Source organism: Papio anubis, chromosome 7 (genome assembly GCF_008728515.1).
Source record: "Papio anubis isolate 15944 chromosome 7, Panubis1.0, whole genome shotgun sequence".
Lineage (NCBI taxonomy): Eukaryota > Metazoa > Chordata > Mammalia > Primates > Cercopithecidae > Papio > Papio anubis.
Genome location: NC_044982.1, coordinates 36,261,677 through 36,277,819, shown reverse-complemented (window position 1 = coordinate 36,277,819; position 16,143 = coordinate 36,261,677). Strand labels below are relative to the sequence as shown.

The window sequence follows — 16,143 nt, the reverse complement described above, 5'->3', positions numbered from 1 at the left end:
CTGGGGGACTACAGGCGCATGCACCAAGGTATATGCCACCATGCCCAGCTAATTTTTCGTATTTATATATATTTTTAGTAGAGACGGGGTTTTGCCATGTTGGCCAGGCAGGTCTCGAACTCCTGGCCTCAAGTGATCCACCCCCGTTGGCCTCCCAAAGTGCTGGGATTACAGGCATGAGCCACTGTACCTGGCCTAATTTCAGTTTTTATATAAAACCATACATGCAATCTACTGTTAATTCACCATGTAACTTTGTCTTTAGGATAACTAACCCTAGCTCCTCATTTACCTTTTAGGAGGCAGTATAACATAGTGGTTAAAAACAAAGGCTACAAATTCAGACTCAAACAAAGTTTGAGTCCCTTGCTGCTTACTAGTTGTGTGACTTTGGGCAAATGGCTTGGGCACAATAATCATGCCCACCTCATAGGGTTACTATAATATTAAACAAAATAAATTTCAAGTTCTCAGCATGTTACCTGACATTTAGTGCTCAAATAGTTCTCACCATTCTCATTTTGCAATAATCTACCTTTAACCAAAGCTTTTAAAATAATATAGCTCTCTTCTTTCTCTTCTTAACTCCTATTCTTCATCCACAGAGCCCAGATTCCAGTGTTCTGAGGATAATGTAATTTATGTGTCAAAATATTAAGCTGCATAGATTCTAACTACATGCTACACCTTTATTTTAACAACCCACTCTCAGCATTTCCTTACAGTACCACTGCCAAGTTGATTCATATTGGATGAATGTCTTTCCCTGGGAGCTAAAGGAAATAATCTGCTTTTAAACTTTTCACTATCCTTTTGAGAAGACAGTATATTATCACTGTCTCCATCTCACAGATTAATAAATAGGGTCTAGGAGAAGCTTAACGGATGGAAGAGAGGCAAAACAGTCAATGAGAAGGACTGAAATACTGTAGTGCTTGATACTATATTTATATTATAGATCAGCGAGGACACATGCTTAGACATTCTTGAGCTAATTTAGGTGGCTCTAATAGCTACTTGTTCTGATTTTCTTTCTTTTTTGGGGACTAAGTGCAGTCACGGTCTTCCTGAAGAGGCATTCAGATCCATACTGCTGAGCCTGATCACTCAAATACTCAGATGCCAAATGAAGAGAAGATGGATGTTCTTTCTCTTTTCCTTTGCATCTCTGCCTTCAGGTACTACTACCAAATGGGCTGCATGGCAGAGAAGTGTTCAGTAAGCTGGCAACTAAGAAGAGCAAGAGATTTCACACGTATGACCTGTAATCACTAATCACCTGAACTGCATGAAAAGGGAAGTGAAATTCAAATGAAACTATATAGCAAAAAAAATTTAAGGGATGAAGCTAACTTATTATAGAGGTAGGTTCAAAATCATGTCTCTGAGCCTAATACTTAATTCTGTCAATCAAGACTTCTCCTGTCTATACTTCATTCATTTATTTCAATCTTTTCCCAACCTGGCCATCCTGCCCTATTCAGTTCTAAAAGAAAACAGGGAATAGTTTTCTCCTCTTCAGACCGTGGGCTTATGGCCCATCTGGAGAAGACAGGAGCTTCTGCTTAGGAGCTTCTCCTATGAGAAGCCCTATCCTATTTCAATTTCCTTTTATTTAAGTCTAGCCCTTTGAAGCCAGCTCTCCCAAGAATATTCTAGATAATATCTCACACCCTCAGCATTTTTCCATTCTTTATACCAATCATCTGTACTGCTTCCATATGAGTAATAAGTTGGCCATTTTTCACTAGTCCTGAAAGTTAATAAAAAAAGAAATTCTACAGAATAATTATCTCCAATCTACCCCTCCTTATCCCCCAGCAACTGATAGTATCATAGGATTACTGTGACCTATGGTAATGTGGAGAAATGAACAATAGGGCCAGAGTTATATTTTGCATTTTAATAGTTTTGACTGTAGGCTTGTTCTAATTTATTTTAAGACCTGAGGTCTGTGGGCCCGTATTTATCAGCTAGCCTTTTTAGGTTTGCCTGAATTTCTTAACTTGTTCATTTCTTAAACATTATTAAACATTGCGCTATGATTCAACATGTTAAAAAAAGATCTTAGGCCAGGCCCGGTGGCTCACGCCTCTAATCCCAGCACTTTGGGAGGCCGAGAAGGGCAAATCATGAGGTCAGGAGTTCGAGACCAGCCTGGCCAACATGGTGAAACCCCATCTCTACTAAAAATGCAAAAAATTAACTGGGCATAGTGGCAGGCACCTGTAGTCCCAGCTACTCAGGAGGCTGAGGCAGGAGAATCACTTGAACCCGGGAGGCAAAGGTTGCAGTGAGCCAAGATCATGACACTGCACTCCAGCCTGGGTGACAGAGCGAGACTCCATCTCAAAAAAAAAAAAAAGGATCTTGTCACTCCCCTTGAGGAAATTCTAGAAAAGAATAAGATTAATAATTTCCATGTAGTAAGTCTTGGTAGAGACATTAGCAGGATGAAATGGGAACACAGTGGGCAGATACCCAAATCAACTGCATTCCAAATTTTCATGTTAATAATGGGTGAAAAAGGGCTCTGAGTCTGAAAAGGACACTTAATTCCAACCTTCCTTCTTTCTGTTTTTTGAAGTTAAATCCAATTATAAGGGCTGACATTCCCCCAAAGGAAGATACACATTAGTGTTTTAATCAACAAAAGGAGGCGATGATGGATGAAAGACAAAATTTGTGGATTTTATATCTCTTTTCCCCGTATGAGTCCCTCGCTGCTTCCTGCCTCGTGCTTTTTGAACAAGTAACTTCACATTCTGGGCTTCACATTCTCATTTATCAGGTGAGCATAATATTGCCCTCCATGCTCAATGATAGGGTTGGAAAGAATGACTGATCAGAGTTGTTCCCATTCAGCTCTACAATCTGTATATTTCCAGACCCAAATCTTTCCAAGGAAAGGGATAGGGGTAGGACCTAGGGCTTAGGGATCAAAGGGCAGTGAAGGAGGCCGAAGCCCATTCTCACCGAAAGGATCTTATCACCCTCCTGGAGCCGCCCATCCAGGGCCGCAGCCCCATTTTCTTTGATGCGGCTGACGTAGATGCCACTGTCGTTGGAGACATACTGCTGATCTGTCCCACCGACGATGTTGAAGCCCAGCCCTGAGAAAATCATGGAGAAGTAAAAAGATGGGGGTGAAGAAGAAAGAAAGGGATTAGAGAAGATGAAGAGAAAGGGAGGAAAAGCCTACTGGGGAGGAAAGGCTGATGGAGAGGAGACGCTGGTGAGTCAGGCTGTGATGGAGCTGGTGAATGGTCATGAACAAGGTCAGCAGTATCAAGAGTATTGAGTTGCTCACTCAAATGAGGCACAACTGAAAATATAAACACAGTGATTCATCTGTTTTGTTGAATATATAAAGAAAGATATATATAGAACTTAAAGAGTAATGGTGATTACTCTAAGTTCTTTCTTTTTTTTCTTTTTCTTTTTTTTTTGAGACAGTCTTGCTAGGGGGCATAGTGGCAGGCGCCTGTAATCCCAGCTACTCGGGAGTTCATAACTCAGTTTCCTAGGCTGGTTATGAACTCCTGGCCTCAAGCAATCACTACTGCCTTGGCCTCCCAAAGTTCTAGGATTACAGGTGTGAGCTACCATGCCCAGCCTACATGTAAGTTCTTCTACTCACATTTAATTTTGATCCTGTTGATGGTATTCAGAGGACCTAATTCCTGACATTCCTGATATTACCACAGCAGGGTTAGTTGTGTTCATGAGAAGAAGCTATGCATTTTTACCAATTATCAAATGAACTGTTCCTAATTTAGTGTGAGATTCCTAACCATACCTTCCCTTCCACACTTTCCTTCTCCCAAGCTTCTGGAGAATTTATATATGATAGTGCTTTGGAAAAATCTCTTGAGAGTTTTTTTTTTTTTCCTATTTTGGTTGGTGAAGGCAGTGGTGTAGGTATTGGCAGAGAAACCTCAGAACCAGAAAGGTAACTGCTGTTTCATGGTAGGACTAAATCACCAAATTTACCCTCCCTTCCTTTGCTACTTCAAGTACAACCATATATAGGTTGAGTATCCCTTATCCAAAATGCTTAGGACCAAATGTGTTTTGAATTTTGAATCTGGGGGATTTTGGAACATTTGAATTAAACTTACCAGGTGAACATCCCTAATCCAAAAATCTGAAATCTGAAATGCTTCAATGAGCATTTCCTTTGAACATCATGTTGGCCCTTAAAAAGTTTTGGAGTTGGTGCAGTAAGGCGAGATCGCGCCACTGCACTCCAGCATGGGTGATAGAGCAAGACTCCATCTCAAAAAAAAAAAAAAAAAAAAAAGTTTTGGAGTTGGAAGCATTTCAGACTTCAGATTTTTGGATTTGGGCTACTCAATCTATATTTGGGTATAGTAATTGACAAGTTTTATTCACTGTACAAAAAACTGACTACTCATTGATTAGCAACTCCCCAGTTCCTCTTCCCTAAGTCCTTGGAAACCACCATTCTAATATTTGTTTTTATGAGTTTGACTATTTTAAACACATATAATTTTAGTTATGCAAGATGAATCAAGTTCTAGAGATCTGCTGTACAACATTGGCCTATAGATAATACTATATTGTACACTGAAAAATCTGTTCGGAGTAGATCTCACGTTAAGTGTTCCTACCACAGTAAAATAAAATATTTAAAAAAAGAAAAAAGAGAAGGAAAGAAAACTGAGTATCAAAGTGCTATTTCCATGGACCAACAACTAAGTGCTAGAAAGGATTTCACTGTACAGAAGCCATTGTTATGAAGGGATTTTACCTATGCTTAAAAAAAAAAGGCAAAAGGAACTTCCCTAGGGTTCTTAATGTCAGCTACTGGTAGAATTCAGGGCCATAGTGTAAGAGAAAGGAGATAGTTTGGAAACAAGAACCAAAAATCTGGTGGTACAATTGGAAGGAATAACCATAATCACCAGCCTACACTGGTCACAATAGAAAAGATACTTAAAGAGACATATGCGGGGCGGGGAGGGGGCGGGGCGGTGGCTCACGTGTGTAATCCCAGCTGAGGAAAGCGGATCGCAACGAGACCATCCTGGCTAACACGGTGAAACCCTGTCTCTACTAAAAATACAAAAAATTAGCTGGGCATGGTGGCAGGTGCCTGTAGTCCCAGCCACTCGGGAGGCTGAGGCAGGAGAATGGCATGAACCTGGGAGGCGGAGCTTGCAGTGAGCAGAGATCGCACCACTGCACTCCAGCCTGGGCAACAGAGCAAGATTCCGTCTCAAGAACAAAAATAAAAAGAGACATATGTGGGCTTTCTGAAAGTTCTTCCCATTGGTGGGAGAAAAGCTTACACCTGAAGCTCACAGTATTAACATAAGCACTAGCAAATGAATTTGTGATTTAAAGAAAAACATGACCAAACAAAGACACAACAGGAAACATTTAATTTAAAAAGCATACCTTAGCCAGGCACGGTGGCTCACACCTATAATCCCAGCACTTTGGAAGGCCAAGGTGGGTGGATCACTTGAGCTCAGGAATTTGAGACCAGCCTGGGCAACGTGGTGAAACCCCATCTCTACCAAAAATACAAAAAATTAGACAGGCGTGGTGGCACATGACCAACCTTAGGAGGCTGAGGTGGGAGGATTGCTTGAGCCTGGGAGGCAGAGATTGCAGTGAGCCAAGATTGTGTCACTGCACTCCAGCCAGGGTGACAGAGTGAGACCTCACATCAAAAATAAAATTAAATAAATAAAAAGCATACGTTGTGCATAAAATCTCTGCAGCTACAGAATAAAAAGAATTTATTCTCTAAAATAATAAAAAGATACATCATAGAAAGTGCTACTTCTGGAGTTTGTGACCTGGCTGGGCAACACAGCAAGACCCTGTTTCTCTAAATAAATTAAATAAGAAAGTGCTACTTCTGGAAGATGCTATTTTAACTTCCTTGAAGGGCTGGGTATTAAAAACAGTAGCTTAACTTACTAAATGATTTTCTTGGAGCACAGCACTCTCAATTTGTATCATAGAGGTGGGAAGTATTGGAGAAGGTACAGAAATTTGAGATAAAGTGGAAAAGTAGATGGAACAAGATTATCGAAGGTTTTGAAACGACTTAAAAACTGTGACAGCTTTGAACAAGTGGGTCAAGGCCAACCAACCTCTCCCAAGCTAGAACAAACTGTGTAGAGAAAATCTATGAAATCCAACATCCTCATCAAACACTACAGGTGCCTCTGGTGATCTTGGGAACAGGAAACAAATGTTAAGCAGCTGAATGCAATATAGTAGTTAGCAAGAGAAAGGACTTTGCTACTGGTTATTCAAAGTTAACTGCATAAGAAAAGGAAGAGTAGAAGAAATTTTACTGAGATTTACCATAAACAAACAAGAGGCTCTACTACACGCCCCATCGAAGTCATATTATATAGGTACATTTTTAACCCGTCGCTACTTCTGTTGTAAATGAACCAAACTATTTAACATGAGAACTCCTGGACTGACCTGAAGCCCTTTGTTCAGCCAGAATATTTACAGAACTGGGTTTATCTATAAGCCAAAGCACTGCTGCAATAAAAGAGTTACCACAGCATTGAGGAGTGGCATGACCAACTGAACTTAGGCCATACAGATACCTACATAATCCCCAGTTCACTTGCTCAGTAAAAATTACTGATTGAATCTCATGTGTCAGATGTTGTGTTATCAATTGAGGAAGACATAAAGTAAAACTGCACACTCCCTGCTTTGATCACAAACTGGAGTTTCTCTTTTTTCCTGTCCCTTTAAGATACTGCAGAAGCAAATCATCATTCACTATGTGTTAGGCATTATGTTATGTTCTGAGGAAGACATAAAGCTAACCTGGACAGTTCCTACTTTAACCACAAACCAAAATTTATCCTTTTCCCTGTCCCTTTTAGATATTGTAGAAGCAAATCAAAGTCAGAAGACTTGATTCTAAGTTTATAACTTACTAGATATGTGGACTGAAGCAAGTCAGTTTACCTCTGATCCTCAGCTTCCTTTTCTATAAAATGAGAGTTATAAATTCTGCCCTCTCTACCTCAATGGGTAAGTGTTAGGGGCCAATAACATAAAATATGAAAAAAATTCTTCATAAACTACATAGTAGTTGCTCTATTGGGATAAGGCGCTAGGAGTAGTTGTCCATAAATTAATGGCTGCTAAAGCTCCAAACTAGATAGTCTGACAAAGAAAGGATGAATAAATATACAGTACAAATGCAGAATCTCCAAAAAAATGGGAAGACATTTTCAAATTCCACCCATCTATAAACAGGAACTCAAACTTATTAAGTATGTCTATGACATGTGACCTAGAAATCCCCCTTAAGAGCAAGTGTGATGCCTAAAATCTTCGGCAATCATCCAGCATATGGACCAACCAATTGAAACAGATGCCAGTTGGAAACCACCAGAAAGGGAAAGGCTATTGAGTATGTATCTTGCTAATTATTGGCTATGTCCCAGAAAAATCTTGCACAAGTAGGGTGACCACCTATCCCAAAAGCAATTGCCATAAAAGCCAAAATTGACAAATGGGATCAATTAAATTAAAGAGCTTCTGCTCAGCAAAAGAAACTACCATCAGAGTGAACAGGCAACCTACAGAATGGGAGAACATTTTTGCAATCTATCCATCTGACAAAGGGCTAATATCCAGAATCTACAACGAAAAAACAACCCCATCAAAAAGTGGGCAAAGGATATGAACAGACACTTCTCAAAAGAAGACATTTATGTGGCCAACAAACATATGAAGAAAAGCTCATCATCACTGGTCATTAGAGAAATGCAAATCAAAAGAGATGCCATCTCATGCCAATTGGAATGGCGATCATTAAAAAGTCTGGAAACAACGGATGCTGGTGAGGATGTGGACAAATGGGAACGCTTTTACACTGTTGGTGGGAGTGTAAATTAGTTCAACCATTATGGAAGACAGTGTGGAGATTCCTCAAGGATCTAGAAGCAGAAATACCATTTGACCCAGCCATCCCATTACTGGGTATATACCCAAAGGATTATAAATCATTCTACTATAAACACACAGGCACACGTATGTTTACTGCAGCACTGTTTACAATAACAAAGACTTGGAACCAACCCAAATGCCCATCAATGATAGACTGGATAAAGGAAATTGGCACATACATCATGGAATGCTATGCAGCCATAAAAAAGAATGAGTTCATGTCCTTTGCAGGGATACAAATGAAGCTGGCAACCATCATCCTCAGCAAACTAACACAGAAACAGAAAACCAAACACTGCATGTTCTCACTCATAAGTGGGAGCAGAAGAATGAGAACACATGGACACAGGGAGGGAAACATCACACACCAGGGCCTGTCGTGGGGGTTGGGGTTAAGGTGAGGGAGAGCATTAGGACAAATACCTAATGCATGCAGAGCTTAAAACCTAGATAATGGGTTGATAGTGCAGGAAACCACCATGGCACATGTATACCTATGTAACAAATCTGCACGTTCTGCACACGTATCACGGAACTTAAAGTAAAATTAAAAAAAAAAAAAGATTTGAAACCAAAGGGAAAAAAAAGATCCTTAATAATATATTCTTAGTTTTTCATTAACTCACAGGAAAAGTCTGACCACCCATGAGACAGAAACCTATTACAGCTATTTACAAGGTAACCAGGCTTGTAAAAATATAAAAATGTAAAAAATAAATATAAGAAACATGGAGTTTTAAAATGTAATGTTAATATTCATAGCACAACACCTCCCTATAAATAAAAACATATACACAAATATTACCTATTTACAAATATGCATGCATATTTAAAGAAATATAAAGACACATTAGAGTATGAGGAGAAAGATACAGGATAGGGTTTAGGTATGAAGGGTAAAAAAAGAACCTGAGAGGAACATACTGATGATAACAGTGTATTTTGGAGCTAAAGGGTATAATTAATTCAGCTCTTAGGCATTTAAGGTCCAAAAGGAGTTGAGGGGAAAAGGAGGAAGTAAAAAGACTGGGATTCAACTTTTTAAGTGAATGAATGAAGAGCTTAGTGAGCTCTGGTTATAATGTGCCAACACATTTTAAAATATGCCAAGATTAAAATGGGTTGCTGGGTGTCTAATTTAGATGAGCAGTCTAAATGCAAAATAGTAAAGGTAGCATAAGAATGACACCACTATAGGATTAAGAGAGAAAGAAAGTGTACCTAATAGAAGAGCCTTGGAAAGTTAAACAAGAAATACCTTCTTTTGAACCCCTGACTATAGGTCTGGACCCTGAATCTGTCTAAAAGAGCAATGGCAAATGCAACAGCTAATGTTTACCTAGACCTTATTATGTACCAAATAATATGCTATGTACTTTATATACATTATCTCATTTAATCTTCTTGACAAACACAAGTACTCATTTTTTCAAAGAATTTAAAAGGTGAGGCACGGACAGATTAAGCAACTTTACAAAAACGTCACACAGCTCTTTGCAAAGCCAAGACTTAAGTCAGGCTGTGTGATTCCAAAGCATGAATTTTTAGCCATTTTGCTACAATACATCTTTGCAGAAAACATAAACTGCTTTAAGAAAAAAAAAATGTTCTAAGCATTGCTGGCTATCTTAGGAGCTAACTGGTCTCCGGTTGGCTCTGAATAAGCAATGCTGGGATAATGGTTGTAGAACGGTCCCCAAGGGTAATATATTATAGAGGAAGAATTCACCACTATAGAGTTCTGTAACTGTTGTCAAGGTTCCTATTATTTACCTTCAGACCAGAAAAGGAAAAGCCCTTCATTTCATTCAGATTCTTATCTTACAAAATCTAAAAGTTATAAAGTAAATGACCAGTGTTAACCTGTTATTCTAGAAATAACAATTCTGGACATAATTAAAATGAAACAAAATAGTTCATTAACACCAAAGATTATAGCCATTTGTTGAGTTATGAAGGCTAGATTAACAAACACTCTATTTTCCCTTTTCTTTCCCAAGATCAATCTCACTAATTTTCTCCCAGACATCAATCAAACTCCATTGGATACACAACCCCCCTGTCTGTCTTTATCTGTATCATGGTAAAATAAACAACATAAAATTTAACATTTTACCCATTTTTAAATGCATAATTCAGTGGCATTAAGTACCTTCACAATGTTGTACAATCATCACCACCACCTATATCTGGAACTTCTTCAAATAAAAACTCTATACCCACTAAAAAAGAGCTCCTTATTCTCCCCTCTCCCAACCCCTGAAAACATCTGTTATACTTTCTGTCTATATTAATTTGTGTATTCTAGTTATCCCATATAAGCAGAATCACACAATATTTGTTATTCTGTGTCTGGTTTATTTTGCTCAGCATAATGTCTTCAAGGTTCATTCACATTGTAGCACATTTCAGAAGCATTTACATACCACAGTTTATTTACCTATTCATCTGTCAGTGGATGTTTGTGCTGTTTCCACATTTTGGCTGCTATGAACATTGGTGTACAAATATCTGTTTTGAGTTCCTTCCTGCAATTCTTTTTTTTTTTTTTTTCAGACGGAGTATCGCTCTGTCGCCCAGGCTGGAGTGCAGTGGCACGATCTCCGCTCACTGCAAGCTCCACCTCCTGGGTTCACGCCATTCTCCTGCCTCAGCCTCCGGAGTAGCTGGGACTACAGGTGCCCGCTACTATGCCTAATTTTTGGTATTTTTAGCAGAGAAGGGGTTTTACCGCGTTAGCCAGGATGGTCTCAACCTCCTGACCTCATGATCCGCCCGCCTCGGCCTCCCAAAGTGCTGGGATTACAGGCGTGAGCTACCGCGCCCGGCCCCTTCCTGCAATTCTTTTGGGTATATACCTAGCAGTAGAATTGCAAAATCACATGGTAATTATATATTTAATAATTTGAGGAGGTGATAAACTGTTTTCCACAGTGGCTGCACTATTTTACATCCTCACAAGCAATGCACAGCTACCCCAATGATATGTGTGTATGTATGTGTATATGTACACGTGTATATACACGTGTATATATGCACGTGTATATGTATATACATACATATATACATATGTGTATATATACACACACATATATAAATATATATAAATATATATGTATATAAAATAGTCATCCTAATGGGTATGAAGTGGTAACCAATTGTGGTTTTGATTTGCATTTCCCTAATAGCTAGTGATGTTAAATATTTTTTTCATGTGCTTATTGGTCATTGGCCATTTGTATTACCTTCTTTGGAGAAATGTCTTCTCAGGTCCTTTGCTCATTTTTGAATTTGGTTGTTTTCTGTTACTAAGCTGTAAAAGTTCTTTACATATACTGGATATTAACTTCTTAGCAAATATATAATTGGCAAATACCATCTCCCATTCTGTGGGCTATCTTTAACTCTCCTCATAGTGTCCTTTGAAACACAACATTTTTTACTTTTAATGAAGCCTGGTTTATCTTTTGCTGTGTTGCCTGTGCTTTTGGTATCACATCCAAGAAATCATAGCCAAATCGAAAGTATTGAAGCTTTTTCCATTCTCCTAAGAGTTGTATGGTTTTAGTTCTTACATTTAGGTATTTAATAAATTTCTAGTTAAATTTTGTACATTATGTTAAGGCAAAAATCCATCTTTCACATACTTCTGCATGTGAATATACAGTTTTGCAAACACCATATGTTAAAAACGTGCACTCTGCTGTTATCTGGTGATGTGATATATATATATATATGCCTGTTAGATCTAATTTGTTTATAGTGTTGTTCAAATCCTCTCGTTCCTTATTGATTTTCTGTTGGTTGTCCTATCCATTACTGAAAATGAGGATACTGAGGTTTAACTATTATTATAAAATGGTCTACTTCTCCAGATCAATTTTTCAACATTTGCTTGATACATTTTGGCACTCTGTTGTCTTGTTACAGGAAGTTTGGGGTGTCGCTTTTCTGGCAGGAGACCTCTGTGTGGCTGCCGCAGCAGGATGGGCAGCTCCAGGTGCCGGCTCTCTGCAAGGCTACAGCTGGACCAGGCATAGCACGAGCAGCTTCTACAGCTGGCATTGGGGAACACGATGGCATCTGGAAGCCTGGAGATGCCAGGAACTGTAGGGTTCCAAGGAGAAAGTCACAGCCCTGGCTCAGGGAGCTTCCAGGTCTCGGATCCATGAAGGGTTGCAGCTTTTCTCTCCTTCTCTTCACCCACAATGTGGCAAGCAAGGGGCATGTCTCAGCCCTGATTGTGTTACAGCTCTTTTAGCCTCACCATTCGATGGATCCTGAGTTCTTGTCCAGCAACCAGGAAGAATGAGATACACAGACAAGAGGAGTGTCAGCAAGACAAAGAGGCGCTTTACTGAGTGACAGAAGAGCTCAGAGGGGACCCGCAGGGGGCAGCTCCTTTCAGCATCCAGAGTGTCCTGATGAGTGTTCGGCTCCTAGCTCTTCTCTGCTATGGAGGTTATCCCAATGAGTGTTCAACTCTCAGCAGACAGGGTAGCTCCTCTCTGTAGGCAGGTCATCTCAACAAGTACTCAGTTAGCAGAGAGGGTAGCTCCTCTTTGGAGCTGGTCATCCCATCATCTTCTCTGCTGTGGCTGAACCTGGGGCATTTATGGGCCTCAGAGCAGAAATGTGTGCCGACTGGTCCATGGGCAGCCATGGAAAGCCCATAAAAGGCACCACAAGTACCCATTCCAGTCTGCAGGACTGGCAGCCCAGCCCCCAGCCTTCAGGCCCACCTTGGCCTGAAGGTGGGGCCTCACCAGGGACCAATACCCTTCCACCCAGGAGACTGTCTGCCTCCTGCTGCCATCCATGGTGACCAGGCTGCTTGTGCCAAGGGGCACCTGCAGGCCAGTGCCAAGCTGCCCTCAGCACCCCCAGGATTGTCCTCATGCTTGTTGGTGCCCAAAGTCTGGGGGGCCAAAGCAGCGGGGGGCTGGTGTGTCAGCACTGCCCTAAGTGTGTGCACACTGGGCCCAGCTTTGACAGCACTCAGGTTGGCCCAAACCCTGCACTGAGATCAGAGCATGTGCTTGGAGCAGGGAGAGGCCAGGCAGCAGGAAAAGACACCCCTGAGCCTGTGGGGGCAAGGGGAACCTTCCTGGGCCCTTGAGGGTGAAGAGTGCAAAAATGCCTAGGTCCTTGCACCTGGGAGGGCAGAGCTCTCATCTGCTCCATGAAGTGTGCAGCCAGCCCTAGTTGTGCCTCCTCACAGCCTGGGGTGGGAGCTCCAGGTCCTCACTGGGTCAGGGCCAATATCCAGGGCAGGAGTGACATCACCACAGGCTCCCCGCTGTGGCCCTGGTGCTGAGGGGTGGCCTGGGGCTCCCTGTCGCTTGGCTCACAGCCCTGCCTGTGGGGGGCCTCCAGGAGCAGATAGTGGACCCCAGCCACGGCCACTGCAAGTGTCAGGCTCAGAAGTCACCATGATGCAGGGCGGACCCCGGGGATGAGGCCCCATGGAGCCTGCTCCCAAAGTGCAAGAACCCAGTGCAGTGCCCTTGGTGGGGTGGGTGTGGTGGGCGATCTGCTGGCCAGGTTCCCAAAGCAGGTGCCGCTCCCACTTCCCACCCTGGAGCTCCAAAGTGCGGCCCCAGCTCTGCACCCCTGGCCCAGCCCCCATGCTCTGTGAATAAGCACGGCACTGCCCCAGGCCCAGCTTGGCCTCAGGGCCCCTCTCTGCTTAACTGCACTGCTCACCTGCGGGCACACGTCTTGGCCTGGCCCCATAGCACAGCCCCCAGGGCAGCAGGCTCCAGTGGGGTTCCTGCTTGTCCCTGGCTCCCGCTGGCTCCATGGAGCATGGCGCTGCCCCGGGTCCAGCCCCACCTCCTCTCCAAGCTCTCCCTGCAGTGGCAGCAGGCAAGAGTGGCAATGCAGGGCCAGGGTCTGAAGCAACAGAGGCTTCGGACCTGGGGGTGAGTTTGGCCTGGCCATGTGAGGGTGGGGGACACACATTTGGCTGCTCCAGGGACACAAGGCACAGGGGACCCACCACTGCCACTGCTGATCCCGCAGCCGCTCCTGCTGTTACCGCCCACATCTCCCTGCTGCAGCCAGTGTGATGGCACTGCCATCAATTCCCCCTCTGAAGAGTAACATCTAACTGCTGTTAAGATAGGGACGATGACTGCTCTTAACTGCTTCATGCTGACAGGGGGTGTTGTTTTGTGGAAAACAGGAGATTTTCTCTCAGGGTCCTATCTAAGGGTCAGCTTCATGCTGACAGGCGTTGTTTTGGGGAAAACAGCAGATTTTCTCTCAGGGTCCTATCCAAGGGTGCCCAGTAAAAGGGAGCCATCATCCGAGGCTCCATTTCCATGACCATTTGGAGTTTGACAGCCCACCCCTTTTATTTCTTTTGAGCTGCAGTCAGAGATCACTGGTTGGTTCACCCCTACAATTGTCAAAAGCTGCAAAAAAGAGAAACATTTCCTTGACTCTGAAATACAAAACAAATGATCAGCAATGTTCCAAGCAAAATTCAAAAAGGATTATTTCAGTCTTCCATCAGTTCAGATCACTCAGTCAACTCCTGTTCACAATCTCCAAAGTTATCACAAACCTGTACTCAAGGACTATAACCATCTTTTGAAGAGGATCAAAACAAGACAACAATTGTCTGTGAATGCCAAAATATCCTAGGGTCATTTCATTCAAAAACACAAATGACTAAGAAATTTGGTCACCTCTGTGGATTACAATAACCCAACACAATAACCCTAATTATGATTGACAGCATATACTCAGACATTTGGATTTTTGAAGTCTCATACAATTTTGGAACATACACTAATATTATTCACCAAAATATAACCTGAAGAAGACTAAACTCTATCTTTATCTTGACAATTCCTTTACAAATTTTTGTTAAAGAGTAGAACAGCGCCTTAAGAAACCCTTGTGGTTTTATTCCAAAGTTCACTTTATAAAAAAACCAAACAATATCCTTTTTAATTTAGTCAGTATTCCCACACAGAATTTTGTTTTTAAGATTAACCTCTACAAACCTTCCACAATTTGTTTAAACCTTTAGCTTTATCTCACCTAATTTAAAACAATCATTTAACCCTCTAGGCAAAAATTTATATTCCCATGCATTCTTATACTCTTACTAAAGACACATTTTACATTCTTTACACACCTTGCATGTAAATCTATTTTCAGTAGTCTCGATTACATGTTATAATGATAACTGTTAGCAATTCTTAATTTTGATGGAAAATCTGGTAAGTTATTTTAATTATTTACTTAGATGCAGATAAGGTTGATTTCCAATGTAGGCGTGTGGCATGTTCTCCAGCCTTACCCAACTGTAAAGCAGGCAAGTTGAATAATTTTCAAAAGCCAAAGAAGCAGTTTATGACTTTTGAAAAGTTCATAAATTATGAAAAATTAAGCTTCAAAATTCGAGTGCTCTTTTTAGAAACACCAGCATGATTTAATATAACACTTATGGGACATCCTCTTGCAAATATCTAGGAAAGTAGACCCACCTAACTTGGGATGGTCATAAGCAGCAACAGCCAAAACAGGGATCCTCTGAAATGTATAAAATAATTCATTTGCAAGCACAAGAAGGGGGGAAAAAAAAGCTGGTTTTAGAACCATACAAACTGAATGAGAGACCTACCTTATAACTGTCTTGGTTAAAATCTGATAATAAGAATTTGAAAAGATTATTTTTTAGAGTTCTCTGATCAGAAGTCAGCTTACTTAGGGCTGGGCATGATGACTCACACCTGTAATCCCAGCACTTTGGGAGGCCAAGGAGAGAGGATCACTTCAGGCCAGGAGTTTGAGACCAGCCTGGGCAATGTAGTGAGACCCTGTCTCTTTAACATTTTTTTAAATACAAGAAAAAAAGCTTAATTAAAAGTAATATTTAGGCTATCTTTTGTGGGGGGGAAAGGACTTTCTGCTTTTTTCCTCTCTTGGATCCTGGTTCTTGGTGGGTTTTTTTGTTTTTGTTTTCAGTCAATTGAGACCCCTTTTCAAATATGTTTGATCCCTTGAGTCCTCTGTTTGTTTCCAATCTTGCTGGCATAATTTTTCCTGAGAAAAGTATAAAAACTTCACTGGACTTTTACAAAATTTAAAATCTCCAGGCTCTTGCTCTGTTGCCCAGACTGGAGTACAGTGGCACAGCTCACTACAGCCTAAATCCCT

At 41.3% G+C, this 16,143-nt stretch overlaps 1 protein-coding gene across 2 annotated transcripts in view; it reads right to left on the bottom strand.

The window, feature by feature from the left end:
• SYNJ2BP (synaptojanin 2 binding protein) overlaps positions 1-16,143 on the bottom strand; it is a 46,085-nt gene that overhangs the window by 14,510 nt on the left and 15,432 nt on the right. For both annotated transcript variants that reach the window (XM_009211853.2, XM_021941331.2), the window contains exon 2: positions 2,977-3,113. In XM_009211853.2, the coding sequence (XP_009210117.1) occupies positions 2,977-3,113 (137 nt within the window). The remainder of the gene's footprint in view (positions 1-2,976; positions 3,114-16,143) is intronic.